Source organism: Dermacentor variabilis, chromosome 10, assembly GCF_050947875.1.
Source record: "Dermacentor variabilis isolate Ectoservices chromosome 10, ASM5094787v1, whole genome shotgun sequence".
NCBI lineage: Eukaryota > Metazoa > Arthropoda > Arachnida > Ixodida > Ixodidae > Dermacentor > Dermacentor variabilis.
Window position 1 is genome coordinate 92,899,477 of NC_134577.1, and position 18,137 is coordinate 92,917,613.

At 47.6% G+C, this 18,137-nt stretch overlaps 1 protein-coding gene across 1 annotated transcript in view; it reads left to right on the plus strand.

Moving 5' to 3' along the window:
- The first annotated feature begins 152 nt into the window (after window positions 1-152).
- Window positions 153-18,137, plus strand: part of LOC142559661 (uncharacterized) — a 50,488-nt gene continuing 32,503 nt past the window's right edge. Inside the window, exons 1-3 of the mRNA XM_075671230.1 lie at window positions 153-244; window positions 2,899-3,045; window positions 11,807-11,838. Coding sequence (XP_075527345.1) covers window positions 2,899-3,045; window positions 11,807-11,838 — 179 coding nt within the window. The 5' untranslated portion in view covers window positions 153-244. The remainder of the gene's footprint in view (window positions 245-2,898; window positions 3,046-11,806; window positions 11,839-18,137) is intronic.

Below are 18,137 nucleotides of genomic sequence, written 5' to 3' on the forward strand. Positions count from 1 at the left end.
ACCGAATTTATTTTCAGCCTATGCAACCTGCGTTACAGCGCGTTATATATGTTTCTGGACTACAGAAGTCCCAACGTTAAACTTGTTCATTTTTTTACATTTGTTCACTACGCCGCTTCACAAGCACTGCCGAAGTGCAATCGCCAAATCAGGTGGATGCACAGTGCGCAACTTCGACGCAGCCACATGCCGAGGACGAAGACGATGTTTAGTGTTTGTCGACAGAAGACTCGCGAGGCAACAGGTATGGAGGAATAAGTGCTACACATAGGGTATATATACGCTAAGCATTTCGTTACCCTTCTGCTACAATGAAACAAACCCATTCTAGGTGCACACCCAATGGCACAAGAGTAGGCTAGCTACCGCCCCCCCCCCCCTCCGGAAAGGCGAAGCATCCGTTGCGATAGCAAATTATTAGACAGCTGTAAGGATGGTAGCTTCGTCGGCCGTACAAACTTCTAAGCATTCGCTTACTAACTAAAGTAACAAGCATGGTGTCACGCGCGCACAGGCAAACATGAACACATCTCACTCAGTCACCGCGGACAACCGCTGTGAGAACGCTGGCGTGAGGAAGAGCATGCAACAGCAGCGAATGAATTGACCCTCGTGCTGCTATCGCTTGAACGGCGAGGAGACCGCGCACACGAATAATGAATGAATGAAACCATGATTCCACATTAGAATGCGCCGAGGGCGCTGCGCTGGAAAGAGGTGTATTATTGCAAGCACACGAAGCAATTAGAGTTCGGCGCGCCTTGGACGCTTTACCCGCGGCGTTTACCGCTTTACCCGCGGCGTTTACATTTAGCAGCATTAGCTCTTCGAATGTGTTTAGCTTCACGAGTGTGATCCTTCTGTCTTGAATTTTACCCAAGCCGAACTCTCTAGTCTTTGTCTTGGTCTTAATTGAAAGCTTTCACATCCAAAGTGGCTTTCAGTCTTCTTCATAGACTGACGTAACCTTTCCACTATTAGTTTAGTCTTCGCTCGTGATATATTCTTGCTCAGCGAAAACTAAGTCTTCGTGTAAAGCTTGTCTAATGACAAGGAAATTTTATCATATTGTTCTTGGAGTCACTTTGCGCTATCACACAGTATTTGTTATGTGTCGGGTTATCTGAAGAAAGTCTTCCCCAATAGGCAGACATTTGTCTTCAAGCTTGCCTACCTTTTCTAATATTAACGATGCGAAAGCGTCAAATGGCCCATCGAGCGGAAAAGCCGTCGCTCGCAGCAGCGAAACGACACCTAAATTCCCATTGGCTGCGGTGCCCCTTCAAGAGCATGCCACGTCACGAGCCCACGTCGACGGAGCAGAGCCGAGCGAAAGTCAACACTTGCCGCCGCTCTGGCGCGCCAGGCGTTGCATCACGGGAGAGGGCATCGCCTCGACGCCACGTCTCTCTCGCTCTCGCAAGTCTGTGTAATACCCCTGTCACACGGGCAACCCTCAGTGCGCTTTGAGCTAGTGTAGTACTTCCCCGCTAGTATGATTCACAGGCTGCCACCCGGAAATACTTACTGACACTTACTAGAGAGCGCACTCGTCGGCGAGTGTGTGGCCTCGTTAGCAATGAGTAAAAAATAAGTAATATTTAAAGCGGAGTCAGGATTCATTTTTAATTACTTTTTTTTAACTTCTAACGTTACACGACAATAAAATGTCGCAATGAAAAAAAAAAGGAAAAGAAAGCGAAAACTACTCTATCGGGATCGTTACGGCTACGCCAGGTAATGGACGCACAGTTATTTGACGGAACGCATCGTTTGCACTAATGGCAACTCGCATTGCGGTCAGCATCGAATACAGTCTACGTGGACATCTAAGGAGACAGCCGAGACAGCGTCAAGGCCAAGTAATGAAACGCGTTTCGAACCATCTGGAAAACACTTCCGCGACGTAACGCAGGCTTGGGGCGACAAAAGAAAAGTTCAGAAAAGTATACATTATTTCTGTATGTTAAGTCTTTCGGCCTGCGAACATATGAAAAGCACAATATGACTTCCAGTAAGGGCATAGGAAAGCGTGTCTATGTATGTTTTCTTGCGCACAGACGACCTTCCCGTCGAGTTTTCAAGAGTCCTGCTCAGCCGCCATCTTGTGTAGACAGGAAAGTAGCCTTCATCGCTTTTTGACTTCGATGTTGTCGTCGCGAATCTGTCTACATTGACGTCTTCGTGAGAATCGGAACGGGACTTAAGATGGCCGCTGTCCACTTAGCCGTCTACTTTGCCGTCTACAGAGAGTATTGGAACACAGCGGCTTTAGTATTGGTCAAGTCTTGTTGTCTTGTTTTCACTCGTAATGATTAGTCTTGTTATTGAGGATGCATTGATTCAATTTACTTGCGCTTACATAGATTGTAAAAGCTGTTTCTAGCAATAACGAGTTGTTTCTCTGCACGTATTTTAGGTTAACATATATATGTTTTGCCTTCTAACTCCCGATTGCCATCGCCACCAATTTCAGAGAACACTTTTTTTTTTCGTGTCGCAGCGTGCTGCCAAAATGGCACTCAGCGCATGGAAGTACACTTGCTCAAAGTGCACTTTAGTTTGCCCATGTGACAAAGGTATTACGCATAAAGCCATAAACATAAGCGCACTGCATGTAATAAGAACACCAGTAACCGCAAAAGAATAAAATTAAAATTTAAGAAAGATTAGCTTTCAATGTTGCATATAGAAAATGAAGGTGCCAAGAAGGAGAACCTCCCATAACAAGGAACTGCACCGGAATCTCATAATAAGGAACAGTAATTGTAATAGGGCAATCAGGATATGTGATCAACTTCAACAAATTAATGCTCATAGAGTCGTAGAACACGCGAGTCATGTTTAAAATTTTTTACTGGCTCCAAGACGGGCCACTAAGAAACCATTTCCATGCAGATGCTTCGGGGTACCCAGCCTCTCGTCTTGCTTCTCGGAAATCAAATGCCAGAAAGCGTTAAGGAACACCCTTGCTTTACTTCCGAAAAGATTTCTAGTGTCGGAGCGGGTTTCCGCCACGAAGTAGAAGCCAGGTCGCCTGATCACGTGAGTAATGACTCCTGTACTAACACTCAGAAGTCGCGTTTATCCCAGTTGCCAAAGCATCGTGCGTCAATTCTGACAAAGCTCTACGATGTTGCTCTAGAAGTCAGCAAACTAGTGCAACCACTGGGGCCGAACACAGAAAGAATGGCCTTTCGCGCACCATCTTCTGGCTGCAAAATTGCACTGTTGAGAGAAATCAGCGCTAAAAACGATGCACGCACAGGAAGAAGACCCAAACACAATCGCTAGCCAACTATTTCACAGTAGCACCCCATGTAGTGCCAACAGTTGACAGAAGCCCTTCTGTCAGCTTTACTTGCTCTATACGCATGTTTGTGCGAAGCATTCTTCTCCGAGACAACCCAGTTTCTGTCGCGGATGTGATACGTGCTCTCTGTCGTAAAGCTTTCAGTAAGCGAAGCAGACGGTACAAAATTCAACGGAACCCATCTCACGATGACTGTCGACAGTAATGTGTTTAGCATTTAATCAATATAGCCACTCAACGTGTCGCCACCGTCGAAACGAGTTATGTATCAGGCGTGCACTGCAGCGTGAGTCCCCTTTCACGCTTCCCTAAGAAATCTCCGGACTTCTAGCACCACCGCCGGGAAGCGCCATGGCACGTCCGTGCGTGCAAACGCTGAGGAACGCGTCATGCAGCAGCCAGGCTGTTCTCTCGCGCTTATTCCTGCACGCGCTGCGTCATTTAGTGGCACGGCCGACAGTTCCGCGCATGGCCACCGAGACGATGAAAGGCGCGGCGAGCCGCTGCCTACGAAGGCTGAGAACTGTTCATTCGTTTGCCACGCACTCAGTGACCCAAGTTGGCGAGAGGTTCAGTGATGAGCAACACATACCCAGTGCATTCATGGCGCAGCTCAGTAAAACGTAAGCGTGAAAAGCGTTAATTGAAAAGTGCCACATACGCAGTGCATTTGTGGAGCAGCCTGCTAATGCGTCGGGGTGCTGTCCTTGAGAAACACTTGCGAAGTGGCTTCGATTCCTCTCAGCATCGGACATTTTTTTCTTATTGTAGACCCACACATTCCCCATTGGCACATGCCTAGTTACCCAATTTGTCGTCAAAGACGTTCATTGAAGAGCGGCGCACACTTACATGGCTCATGCCCAGTGACCCAAGTTTGCATCGAAGATGTTCATTAAAGACCAGCAACAGACCAAGTTAGACTCAATCAGTGGCCCAAGTGGGCGTCGAAGGTGGTGGTGGTAACAACTTTATTGAGATTCTGCTCAGTGGCAGGCCAGAGTCCCAGGATGGCCCCTCACGAGGAGCGACCCTTTCGGCCCAGGCAACGAGGGCTTTTGTGGTTTTTTGTGGTTTGTGGTTTTCTGAGCAGCTCCTCCCACGTCTGTTCTGATGGAGCTGGCAGGAGCGACCTGGGAGGGAGTAAGCCCTCGCACCCCCAAAGAATGTGATTTTGGGTAGCCAATGTCTGATTTGTGCAGTTTTGGCATATTGGGTTCCATTGCGGAACGGCGGTACCTACCCAGTCTCGCATCTGCGGTGACCCATATCGACGTGAAAGATCTTCGTTGAAGAGCGATACGCATGCACTCATTACCCACCGTGGTTGCATAGTGGCTTTGGTGTTGCGCTGCTATGCTCGAGGGCGCTGGATTAAATATCGGCCGCGGCGGCCACACCTCGGTGGCGGCGAAATGCAAAAACACCCATGTACTGTGCATTGGGCGCACGTTAAGAACCCCAAATGGTCACCATTAGTCTGCAGTCTATCAAAACGGCGTGCCTCAAAACGATTTAATGGATTTGGCACCTAAAACTCCAGGATCAAATTTTTTATGTACACATTTCATACAATCAGTGACCCAATTTGTTCCGATGGCTGGTTTCGAACCCTGTCACCACGGCACAGTAGCCCAATGCGCTTCCCATTCGACTATGGACTACCCAGGGAGCCAGGTAGGCCCGAAAACGTTAAGATACGAACATACACAGATAGATACAAGTATAAATATATAGACACAAATATAGGTAGTGGGCCCACAGGAAGTGCGTGAAGTACCACAAGAATGCTAACGCATCAACAAGAATAAACTACGGTTGGGGAAGCCCTCGTACATGAAATCCACCCGAAACAAATTATAAGCTTTGTCCCCCAAAAGAAAGTCCGCAGAAATGCTTAATTAGCCATGACGTCAACGCACCTTTTCAGAAGCTGCTTTGCAGGAAATTCCAGGAGGCCCACTTTCTCTGTATTTGAGGTCCCACTATGCGAAGGTTCGTTTGGGTGTAGTACCGCTCAGTTCGTATCGCTATAGTGCTCGCATTACCCTGCAACGGCAGATTCGTAGAGACGCGCAGGCCCCTGAGTATTCACAGATACATAAAAAAACGAATACTGTTGCGTTGGAAGGCGCATACGAAAAGCTGTATAAAAGTATATTTAGAAATGAATGAGCTGCACTTGGCAACAGGCCGCGCTAGCCTCCAAGCGTCGTCGCTGTCTTCCTGGCGCTGGCCTCTTAGACACGGTTGAATATTGGTCCACAAAACTACCTCCGGCGGCAAAAGCGCCGTCCTGGAGGCGACTCTACAATTGCTAATAAGTACATTAGGGCGTGGCACTTGCGAACGCGCTGGACGTTTGCGCGCATGCGCGAGTAAGAGCGGGTGCAAGAGAGAAAATGTGGGGGCCTTTGTTACTTGAATATATGACTCCCCCTAGGCACTACCGAGGAGTTCCTTAGCGCGTGTTCTATGCGTTTGCCCTAGCCGTACAGGCATTGCGGAGTGGGGTCGAGTTTGTTTACGCTCTGAGTCTGGCTTCGGGCGTGGTGACACAGGTGACAACATCGCATATGTTTCCGTGGAAGCAGCAGGGACCGTGGAAGAGGCCGGTCCGCATATATTGAAAGTCTAGACGGTAGAGTGCCTCAGCAACCACGGTGGAACGCGAGGGGCTGAAAGGGCGCCGGTGACGCTCGACGCCCCTGCAACCGCTATGAGAATAGGCCGCGGCCCCCTTACGGGTTTTACGCTAACCTAACCGAACGTTAACCTAACCTAATGAGGCTGAGGCAAAAAGACAATACAGCTCACGGCGTAACTGTTGTGAGAATATGCCGCGCCACCCTGACGGCTTTTACGCTAACATAGCCTAACGTAACGTTAACCTAACCTAAGCCAACAAAAGCTAGCGTTAACCTAACCTAACAGAGCATAACGTAGCCTAGACGCAAAGACGATAAACCGCACGGAGTAACCGCCCTGAGAATACGCCGCGCCACCCTAAGCTGACGTAACGTAACCTGAGCTGACGTAAACTTAACCTAACGTCAACGAGACGCAAATGCAGTAATCCTCACTGCGTGACATCAGGCAGTCGCGTAAGGCGCTGTGCGTTTATTTCAGTCAAAGGGGACCCCTCAAAAATGCTCCTTAAAAGTCCAGGAGAGCGGGCCCGGCCTCTACTACGCCCCTATGGCTCCCCGGGAAAAATCAGTGATGTTTTTTTTTTCATGTTTCGTTTTTTGAAGGTAGAATGCCGTAAGGCGCCACAAAGTTTATAATCCGGCATGAATGACTCACCACCGTTACTCCACGCGCGAGAAAATCTGTCCGACGTACGTTTAGACACAGCGATCACCAAATGGGTCGTCAGTGCGCGCTGATTCACCTGTTTCACAACGCCGGCAGCCTGCGCCCGAGCGTAAATAAACTCGACCCCACTCCGCTATGCCGGCACGCTTAGTGAAAAAGTATAGTTTGCCAGACTATCATCGAGTAGGACGATCAGCACTTTCCCGCTGAGGCACCGCATGTGGAAAAGTTTTGCGAGGGCGCTGCGAGCAAACTGAATTATGGTGGCGACGTGCTTCGCGTCATATTCAACGTAATTTCATTGCGGGCGCCGAGACCGATTGCACGCATACGCTTTTACAATGGTGCTTTATTTCAACGGCAAATTTATACGGATACCTTTTTGCTGCGTATACATATCTGAGGAATGGGTTATACAACATGACGTCTTCAATTTTGCTGTCGTTGTCACGTGTCTCGTCTGCTAGCGAGCGCGCGTTCGTTGCGTGGCCGCTGGCGGACACCCAGTTGTTCTCGCAGAAAGTCCGTGCAGTAAAACTTTTTTATGGAGTTACTTGCTTTGGTGCACCCGCGACTCTTGTCGGCTGGTACCAATGGCAGTTTCAGGAAGGTCAAGTGCTATTTTTAAGACTGTTTTCTAAAAGCAACGCTGATTTCTAAACGTAACACGTAATTCTTGCGACAGAAACTTGCGAAACGAAGCTACGAAAGAAACTTTTATTGACATCGGGTCATTTTACGTGCTCTTCTTGTAGGTGGAATATAGATCAGCGACAATGATCAAAGGAAACAATATTATAGTGAAATAAACCAGGTTTATTGACTGCGCGGCGCGAAGAGATGCAGATGACCAATGCACTTGTAGGTAAATCTAAGGGTCCATAGACATACATATCAGGACATATATGTAAGGGAAAATAATGAAATTTTCTAAATGCACTGATTGGAAAAGTCAAAACTCCCGACCGAAAAGCACGTTTCCTTTAAAAGCCGCACCAGCCCCAGGTGAACCAATCGACTTTCCTAGAAAGGGAACCACGGCAATTCTGGGAGGTTAATATGAACAACACTGTCAGGGGAAATATATTTCATATGTACGCAGACGTAATCGGGGAGACCGGGAAGCCTTTATCAATGTAATCTCCGTGGCTCCGTGGCTCCGTAATCTCCGTGGTTTCAAGTATTACCCCTCCTGGGGTGATACTTGAAAACATTTTCAATCGAAGCACATTCAACTGAGCCACGTTCACCAATGTACCACACAGTTTTCAGTATTCCTTTCTGAGTGGCTGTCTTTGTCACAGAACAGGGACCATAAAATTTTGCACTGGATTCTCTTACTCGTTTCCTAACTAGAATGGGGTCGGTGACTTGAATGTCTGGGATATCTGAGCAATGCGTCTTGTCAATTTTTTTTTCATTCGTTCACGGTACCTCTCCTCCTGCGATTTATGTTTCCTTTCCTCGACGATCTTGAGATTTTCTAACAACCCCAGTTCATGGTCCGCCTGAAGAATAGGGGTTTCTCCTGAAGAAGCGAACTGCGGGCTGCATCCCAAGCCACTGTTGTAGGAGCGATTGTGATGTCTTACAGCTGCTTCTAAAGAGCATTTCCATCCACAAGGGAACTGTCGTGCATCCTGATGCATTGTTTCACATCTCGTATAGCACGCTCTGCAAGCCCATTCGCCGCGGGATGGTATGGCGCACAGAGTTTGATTGATATATTGTGGTCTTGAGCCCATCTTGCTAGTTTTTCACTCTTGAACGCTGGACCATTGTCACATCCGATCGTCCTGGTTGTCCTAAACATATCCCTTTCGAGAAGGGCGATGAAACTATTCGTATCTTCTTTTCCTGCCCGTGCCGCGACCATCCTGGTGCATTCATCTATGGCCAGAAGAAAAGCTTGCGTTTTTCGGACTCCTTCTCGTTTCTTATTTAGCTCGGCAAAATCCATGTGTATAACTTCAAAAGGCACGTTCGAGTGGCAAGGTATTATCATGGCCTCCGTAGTCTGCTTATATCTCACTTTGTTGACGTGACAAATGTGGCATGAACGAACGTATGGATTGACGTCTTCTTTCTGTGAGGCCACGTAAATCTCTTGACTAGCTTGTTGTAAGTGCGCCAAAATCCGTCGTGTCCTCCAGATTCTGGGCTATCGTGGTACAAATAAAGCACCCTGGAAACCAGCGTAGGCGGGACTTGATAGCAATCTTCCATAAAAATCAATTGTTCAGTGCCTTCCCACAATTTGACTTCATTGATTTCTTCCGATTGTTCTTTGTTGGCCTGTATCATCAGCCTAGACAATGCATCTGCATCAGTCAAAAGGGGTCCAGGTATGTGGTAGATGGTGAAATCGAACTGCTGCAAGTAGTTCACCCATCTGGCGATACGTCCCTTAGGTTGGGTCATATTGAAGCGATGAGTGAGGGCCTGATGATCGGTGAACAAAGTAAACTTCGCACCTTCTAGGTACGTACGGAAGTAAGAAAGGAAGTACATAAGAAAGAAGGTGCTTTATATGTTAGCCAGTTGCCATAGCAGGCGCAGAATGGTGACAATAAACAGGATCGTAGCCAACACAAAGTCCTGCCGCTCACCCGGTCTGCGATACAGTGTCGAGCGTGTTGCTTACCGATACGAATAGAAAACGAACGATAATGCAGTGCAGCCATAGCATAATAGCGATGCTATGAGGCTAACCTGAGCAGAAGCCATATACACGCAATCGTGAAGACATTCTGAATTCGGTTGATTTGACCGCCAACGAGCACCATAAACGAGAGATGGTCCAAACCGTCTTACGCGATCGAAAAAAATGTTGATCCAAGTGGTATACATTCATTTTTTCAAGCCACCAGGAGAGGCGTGGAGTCAACATGCATTTGAGAAGGCTGCATAATGTATAAAGCAGTGCTATCGGCCGAAGATTCGACATTATATTCGGGGGCTTCACTTGGTTTGGTATACGCAGTGCCTCGGCATGCTTCCATGAGTCTGGGAACTCCTCCGAGATCCGCATGGCGTTAAGCGAGTCAAGTAAACATCGCAGGGCAGGACCGCCAACATTCCTAAACACTTCATAGCTTACACGATCCGGACCAGAGTCCTTTTAAAATTTGGAGTGGTCACTGGCTGCTAGGAATTTGGCCAAAATAAATGGCGCCTGCAGGCCGTGAATATTGGCGTGGCTAAAAACTCGCCCGCTTCCGGGGGAGATTATTAGTGCGGCTGAATATTGCTGGATGTTGATCGAATGCTGGGAAGATTGTTTTTGCCATGTCTGCTACAAACTGGTATAGGATAGAGCCAGAAGCCAGGCAAGCGCTAGCTGCTGGTTCTGGAGTGTGCCCAACTGCTACCACTCTGCAGAAGGTTCACCAGACAGAAGCCGACGTAGAAGACGGGCGAAGAAGAGCGCACCAGTCCACCCACCACTGGTGTGAAAGGCGCTTCTCATATTGACGAGCCCCTGTGGTAACTAGGCTTAAGGGAGCGCGAAATTCAATAAAAAATGGGTATTGCACGAAAGCTGCTTCTGCCCGGCGACGTGCTGCCCAAAGACGCGGAAGGTGCAAATCAAGCGGTTGTCTCTTTTCTTCGACCCAGTTTAACGGCATGTCATCCCGCAGTGCAGTCTTCGACAAGTAGAACGAGTCGGAAGTTGCTTCAGGCGAGGAACGCTCATCTTAGCCCGGAATAATCCCAGTCGGTGACTCCACATCGACCTCGAAAGCGGCGTTGGGAGGCTGCCTTTACTCCCAGTGCTAGGTAGCAGGTCTAGTCAAATGTGACATCGTTGTCGTCTTCCTTTGCTAGCATTTTGCATCAAGTGGAGTAATCCTGAAGTCCCACGCCGAGGCTGTCACGAAGAGCATGATCAAGAAATGGGCTGAAGTTCGCATGCAGTGGCCATACTCTTCCTTTCTGTAGCAATATCACTGATATCTTCTGTTGTAAGTTGGTATCTGTGGTAAAACTTGTGATGTTCCAAGAGCATGCACGCTTCAGTGCGCGCTGTTTTTTGAGGAATTTCACCGCGTCCTCGTAACTGGCTTCCACAGGTCTCTGCTCAAAAATCAGATTATGAAGCGCAACGCTGCTTCTCTGAAGACCGTTACAAACACCTGCTGCATCGCGGTCTCGCCGATCTCCTTCGCGGTTGCAAATCGTTTAAGATGTTTTGCTATAGAGAGCGGGGTTTCTCATTTTCGTCGAAAATTCTTAAAGGTACTCTAACCCCGTCATGCTCTGCATTGCCCCCCCCCCTGCACATCTAGTCACGATAACTAGTTCCTCCACTGAAGCTGTCCATTGCCTTGAGGACATCTCTCAGAAATATTTGCACTATCTCGAATTTCTTTATACGCGGAGCTGCATTTTAACAGGTTTGATCCCATCTTTTTCATTTTGTTAAGTTGGCGAACGACACACGCAGGAGGAATAGCCCGGCTTACTGCATTTATTGAACGGCGGTCATTCTGCAAGTCTAAAATAACAAGTGAACAGCAAATTACGCAGCTTGGATGCACGATGTATGGTGCTTCCAAACCTATAAGTATGGCCTATGAGTCTCTATAATCTATAAGTCTATAAGTATAGTATTAGTGTTAACACATTGAGATCGTGCAAGTGCTACACGTTGCAGTGATACATGATGAAGCAGGACGCAGCCGCAACACCCTATATATGCCAAATTATGTGACTAGAAAGTCTTCAATAAAGATGCTTTGTTCTCCGCCTATGAATGTAACTTAGCATCAGGAGTGCTAACTTTCCTGAGCACTCATCAATTTCGGTTTGTGTGCCTCAATTAAAAACAAATTAATTTTTTCGGTCAGCCTGTTCTCCGTATAGTTTCTTTTAGATGTGTAAATTGTTGTTTTTGTTTTACTGTTCGAGTCTGATTGATGTTAACGCCATTTTCATCGGTGATACATATTACTTCGCCATATAATGCAAGTGTTTTAGGCGATGGTCTGCATTACCTTTATCGTCAGAATTCTCTATCAACGCCAACGCATTAATTAGTGATTGAGGAACCTATTTGGATTACCTCGATTTGTAATCGAACAGCGAACGTAAATGACGGTGCTGCTCACGTTACGACAACAACAGATAAGTAATGTGAGCCATTGAATAATTCATCTTTGTTTCCTATTACAGCTTTTCCAAAAAGGCTACAAACCACTCAGAACGTACGTACTATAGCATTAGAAGCTGCTTTCTGTATAATACATTTTTGTGAAATGTAGCGACCGAATATTTTAAATAGATGTGGCGCAATAATGTGTTTGCTCTATGCATGCTCACTTGTTTTTATAGAAGAAACTCAGCAAATTCGTTTCGCTCTCAACCTTTGATGAAATCGACTTCGCAAAGCTTTGAGAGAAAAGCGTGGCATCGTTTAAGGTGACGCTTAACGTACTACAGTGTTTGATTTATTTACGGCATGAAGATATGTGAAGGCCAGGTAAAAAACCGACAAGTTCGAACGAAAGTGTAGCCACCGACGGAAAACACTGCAGCAAGCTACATGAGCTAACATGAAACGATGACCATGAAGTAAATTTTGAAAATGAATAAATACAATTTTATTTTTCAACGTTTCCAGAGAAAAAGTTGTAAATGCACGAAACACAAGACCATCTGGCATACAGCAGCAACAATAGCCAGTCCAAATTTCTGCTGCGCAAGAAATGTGTAGCTTTGGTCAATAATTGTGATGCTGCTATGGTGCCAAGTTTGTACAGCACCGCGAACCTTTATGTGATGTTGTGAACACCATGAGAAGACACAAGCGAAAAGTGCTTGTTCTTTTTTGTTATTTCGCTTTGCTAGCTCGCAATCGCGGAATAACAGGTCATCACAATTAGCTTTTCCAAACATTTATCTAACTCAGCACGGCAAAACTTGTCAGTAGTAGCACCACGTAGAAATGCAATAAAATACCCTAACCAATTTTCTTTGCGAGCATTGTCGCAACCTATTAGAAATATCGCCTGAACATGTTCGTTCATTCGCTCGTTCACAATCATCGCCCTGTCCCACCCGCATTTCTCAGTACTACTCTTTTTGCTGCATTACTGCGGTATATACAACGAAGATGTAAAGCTGGGGACACAAATTTCACTTTACTCTGGACAGCAGTGTCTCAAGGAAAATATGGTAACGGAATCTGTTCATTTCTTTGTCTGCGACCTTACTCTGGACAGCAGTTCTGCCTAAGAAAATTGTCTTGTGGTATCGGTTTGTTTATTTGTCTACTACTTTACTCTGGACAGTACTTTTTCCAGTTGTAATGAAGAAGAGGACAGCCCAGGCGCATGCAGGATCGCCAATGCAGTGCACTAGACAGTGCTCAACTTGAACCAGTGCTCTTCGCTGTGGACCTTTCGGGATTCACGGTCCACATCCAATAAACCTCTTGTCAAATGCCGGAGGTGCGGAGTCCCTACAACGTCTGCACTCTGGAACTCCGATCACGCACGCTACAGTCGACCATGCCAGCCGATGCGACCCAGCAGACGTCACCATCACCTCCTTCGCTCCGGCGCGCTTCGCCAAAGAGACGCCGCTGTGTTCAGTGACAAAGACGACCACGATGTCGACGTCTAGTCTGGCTCACATTGTATGAGAGGGTGAGCACGCACAATCAATGAAATGATGCCACGAACTTGAATGATGTCTTCCTCCACCTCTCGCACGTGGGGAAATTGCGGTATAAGAACCACGAAAGGGACTTTCAGACCTGATACGCTTTCAAATCGCCGTTCTTTGACATTTTCAGCCACCCTGCCGTTCGGAAGTTACGCACCAAACAATGTTTGCGCGCTCGGGCGCAACATCGTGATGAGACATTCATGAGTTATATCGAGGACGTCGTCAACCTGTGCAAGCGCGCTGACGCTTCAATGACAAAGGCTGATAAAATTCAGCACACAATGAAGGGTATCGACGGTGACGCCGTTCAGATGCTTCTCTAGAAGTACCCTCTCACTGTGGACGACGTTGTGACACTTTATCAGGGTTGTGATGAATTGAGGAACCAACGAGCTATCACCCGACATCCTTACAAATGCGACCAGTCACTTGGGGGGCTTGAAGTCGTCTCCGACTACTCGTCCCTCTTCACACAAATCAAAACGTTCGTACGCGGAGAGGTTGCTCGTCAACTGTCCCTCGAGTCTACTATTAGCATTTGCACTTACCACCGCAGCATAAGCAGCAGCATAAGTGCACTTCTTTGACTCCTATGCACCGTCATGCGATTCAGGAGCAGATCACTGAAGCCCTACCGGTTCCCGTCCAGCAGCAGCCTGTCGTCGCGCCCCTGAGTTACGCCGAAGCAACGAAATGGCACCGACCAGAAACCTACTAGCCATTTTAACCAGCGTCGCCTACGACAGTCCCCTCTACGACTATTGCTTGGCATCGTCCTATCCACGGCGCAAATACTTGGCTTACGCCCGATAACCGGCCGATCTGTTTTGCATGTCGTGGCGCCGGCCACATCACCAGAGACTGCGGTCATCCCATACAAACGTTTCAGGACGCTCGTCATCCGACCTACTACGCAAATCGGCCCCGTTCATGCTACGACTCTGCGGATCCGCTATCCAGCATGTCCCTAAATGGCCATCAACCATCTGTGTCCCGTCGCTCACCTTCGCCACGTCGTCGTTCCGCCCTTCGAGGAGAGGGAAACTGACTGCCGCAGTTCAGGAGGCACGAACTGCGCTGCTGTCGAAACGCCGAAGTCCTCGCCCTTTTTCGTCGAAGGTTGTCGAAGTATTTGTTGACGGTGCCCGCGCATACGCTCTTGTCAACACAGGTGCTGCCTATTCCATTTTTGTTGTAACTCTTTGCTGCACCCTCCGAAAATGGACAATGTTTCTAGTGGACTTCCCTACGCACAGCAAATGAATAACGTATACGGCCCTTAGCCGCTTGTACTGCGCGTATCATTATTGAGCGTGTTCACAACATCGTTGAATTCGTCGTCCTTGCATCGTGCTCTCACAAAATCATACTTCACTTGGACTTTCTCTCGCGTAAATAACATTCTTGCCCCTTTCTGCCTCTACTGCCGGTGCTGTTTCGGGTGAGCACGTAGCCAAGCGCGGCAGTTCCTGCACTGCATTTGTGAGGGGGGGAAGAGTTCACGCCTAATTACGGCATCCAGAGGGCATTGTACACATGCGATGCGGCGCAAAGGTTGACATGAACTTCTCCGGTCGTCTTTCCTTTGTGCCACACTCCTGTCATGGATTAACGCGATAGCGTTAAGGACCCCGCGTTGAAGCAAATTCAGCATCGTCACCAGGCGTCGCTTGGCAAATAATTATTCTGAACCACAGCCACACAGGCCTTCAACGTGACTGACACCTTGTCTTGCATTCTTTACAAAGTTATTCTTCGTAATTTTGAGGACGACAGCTGATAAACAAATGACATAAAACTAAACACCGACAGTGCATGTATTTTATGTTCTTTTTTTACATGGTCAAATCAATGTCTCCGTGCGTGATATCCGTCGACAGATAACTGATCTCGTACAGCACGAGTCACAGATTTTTGAGGGTGGTCACTGACAAAAATCTCTCTTGAACCCCTCATGTGAATTATGTGAGAAAACGCCTGACAGGAATTTGCCATATGTTTAAGTTCCTAGCAGAAAATACCTGGGGAATGCCAATACAATCTATGCTGATAAAGTACATGGTCCTCTTTATTGGATTCCTGAGGTACAGCCTGCCGGTCATGTCCAACACCTGCAGAACTAACCTGAATATAATACAAAGCATACAAGCCCAAGCCCTCAAGATATGCCTTGGTCTACCGCGGAGTGCGTCAACGACTGAAGTTATTATTAGTCCACTATTAGAACACAGTTATTATTAGTTATTATTATAGTCCACTATTAGAACACACATTAGTATTGAAACAATGCATGTGGCCATAAGACACTTCACCCAGAACCCTACCCACCATCTCGCAAGTCTCCCAGTAGATAGGCCCCACACGACATTCAGTGCGACTGTTTTCGCGCACCGCGCCTCTCAGGCCAGGTTACACACCTGCGGCAAGACCTTCCATTCCTCCATGGTGTATGCGCCGTACTCAAGTAAACCTTATAATCTCAGGACTTCAGAAAAAGTCGCACTTGCCGTCATCAGCGCTCAAGCAACTAACTTTACTTCTCTTGTACGAGAAATACAGCGACTGCACACACGTCTATACTGATGGATCTACTACATCAACCAGTTCCGGTGGCGCTGTAGTTATACTATCAATGAGAATAACCCAGCGGTTCAAGACTTCCATTGTTACTACGTCTACAGCTGCATATCTCGCGGCTCTCCGCGACGCGCTTCAAGTGATAAATGCTGAAAATCCTAGAAAATGGGCAGTCTTCTGGGATTCAACGTCGGCCTTGCAATGTGTGCAGTCGTTTCTCCTACATGGCACTCCTGATCAGCTCGCGTGCGAAATCGTGGAACTTGTCCATCACTTAAGAGAAAAAGGTCATGATATCTCTTTTCAGTGGATACCAGGTCATTGCGGTATCATAGGATACGGTGACGCCGATAAAGCAGCTCGGACGTCAAACCAAGAAGACCGCTACTTCCCCATTCTTCTTTCAAGGACCGACGCCACGAGACAACTTGGCATTCTAGAACGCACGATCTCCTTAGCAGAGTGGAATACCGCACACACAAGGCGCAAAAGACTGCACAGACTAAACCCGTCACTTCAACTCAGACATCCAGTCGGTCCGCACCGACGTGAAGCGTCTCTTCTGTGTCGGTTGTTGCTTGGAGTTAGTTGCCTTCACGAATGCCTCCTTAACACTAAGTGGAATGGCTGATAGTCCTGCATGTGATGTTTGCGGATGCGAGGAGAACATTGACCACTTATTGTGCCATTGTCTTCAATTTCAAGCACAAAGGCAATCTTTGTCCAATATATTGACGAAATTAGATTATCGTTCTCTGAGTGAACAGAAAGTACTAGAGCACCGTACCCACCGATCGTCGGCTCAGAATGCAGTTAAGGCACTTTTGTGCTTTCTCAGAACTTCTGGTTTGCGCGAGTGGCTTTAACTCAAGTACTGTCCGTACACGTATCTACACCTTCTATCTCTCTTCTCTCTCTTCCCCTTCTACCGTCCCCCAGCGTAGGGTAGCCAACCAGACTCTCGACTGGATAACATCCCTGCCTGCCTATATTCCTCTCTCTCTCTCTTGACATGACCAGGTCTCAACCACGTCCCAAAGAGGCCGGCGTTAGTGGTATGCGTCTCAACCACGTCCCGGCGTGGCCACCGTTAGCGGCGTACAAGACCACAGCAGCAGTAGCAGTAGCAGCAGCAGCGGGAAAGTCGAAGAAAGCGGCAAAGAAAGGTTCGCTTCAAAGTGTCGCAATCGACTGTGCCCACGCTGAACTAGAGCTCTTTTCGCAATATGACGAACCCATGCATAACAGCCATCAGTCTCTGAGCAAACTTGTCGTCAAGAAAGGCATGGATATTCCTCTGACCACCTCAGTTCTTCTAACCGTACTCTGCAGCAACATTTCCGATGAAGTCGTACACTTTGAGCCGTCGAACGTTTTTCTGACTCGGAAAGCTATTCGGCCTGATGCCACGCTCGCCGTTCAGAACGGCTCCACCACCCTCTTTATGACCAATCCCCTTCCCTTTCCCGTCAAGCTGATTCGAGGCTAATATGTTGGATGCGTGCAACCTATTGATTCCTGGGACAATTTCAACGTGTCGAATGGGTCCTCTACACGTGACTTCAATGCTGTGAGTGCCCTCAACTTTTCTGACTCCTCAGCTAATGATTTCTTCAGTTCATCTATTGGTGACGGACTCTCATCTCCAACGCTCCAAGCTTTCGCATCTCCTTTGCCAGTTCCGCAATACCTTTCGAAGATGCCGAACCTGTACTAGGCCACACCTCAACTGTTCCTCACCACATTGACACTGGCTCTAATTGACCGCTGCGTCAATGGCCATGCCGTGTTTCCGCCACAGAAGGGCGCGTTACTACAGAGCTGGTCGATTACATGCTACACAAGGTGTCATCCGATCGTCGCATAGACTATGGGCCTCTCCAGGTTCTTGCAAAAAAAATGATGGTTCCATCCGCTACTGCATGGAACGAAGAAAAGATTACTTCAAGATCACTCGAAAAGATGTATATCCCTTGCCGCAAGTCGTCGATGCCCCTTGATTGTTTACAAGGTGTCGAGTACTTTTCATTTTTAGATCTACACTCGGTATATGGGCAGGTACCCGTAGCAGACGTTAATGGCCACAAGACTGACTTCGTTACACCTGACGGGTTATATGAATTCAATGTGGTGCCTTCTTGCCGTCCCAATGCGCCCGCCACCTTCGGGCGCATGATGAACTCGATGCTGCGCGGCTTAAAGTGGCACATATGTCTGCAACCTGGACGACATTGCCGTCTTTGTTCCAGATTTCGCA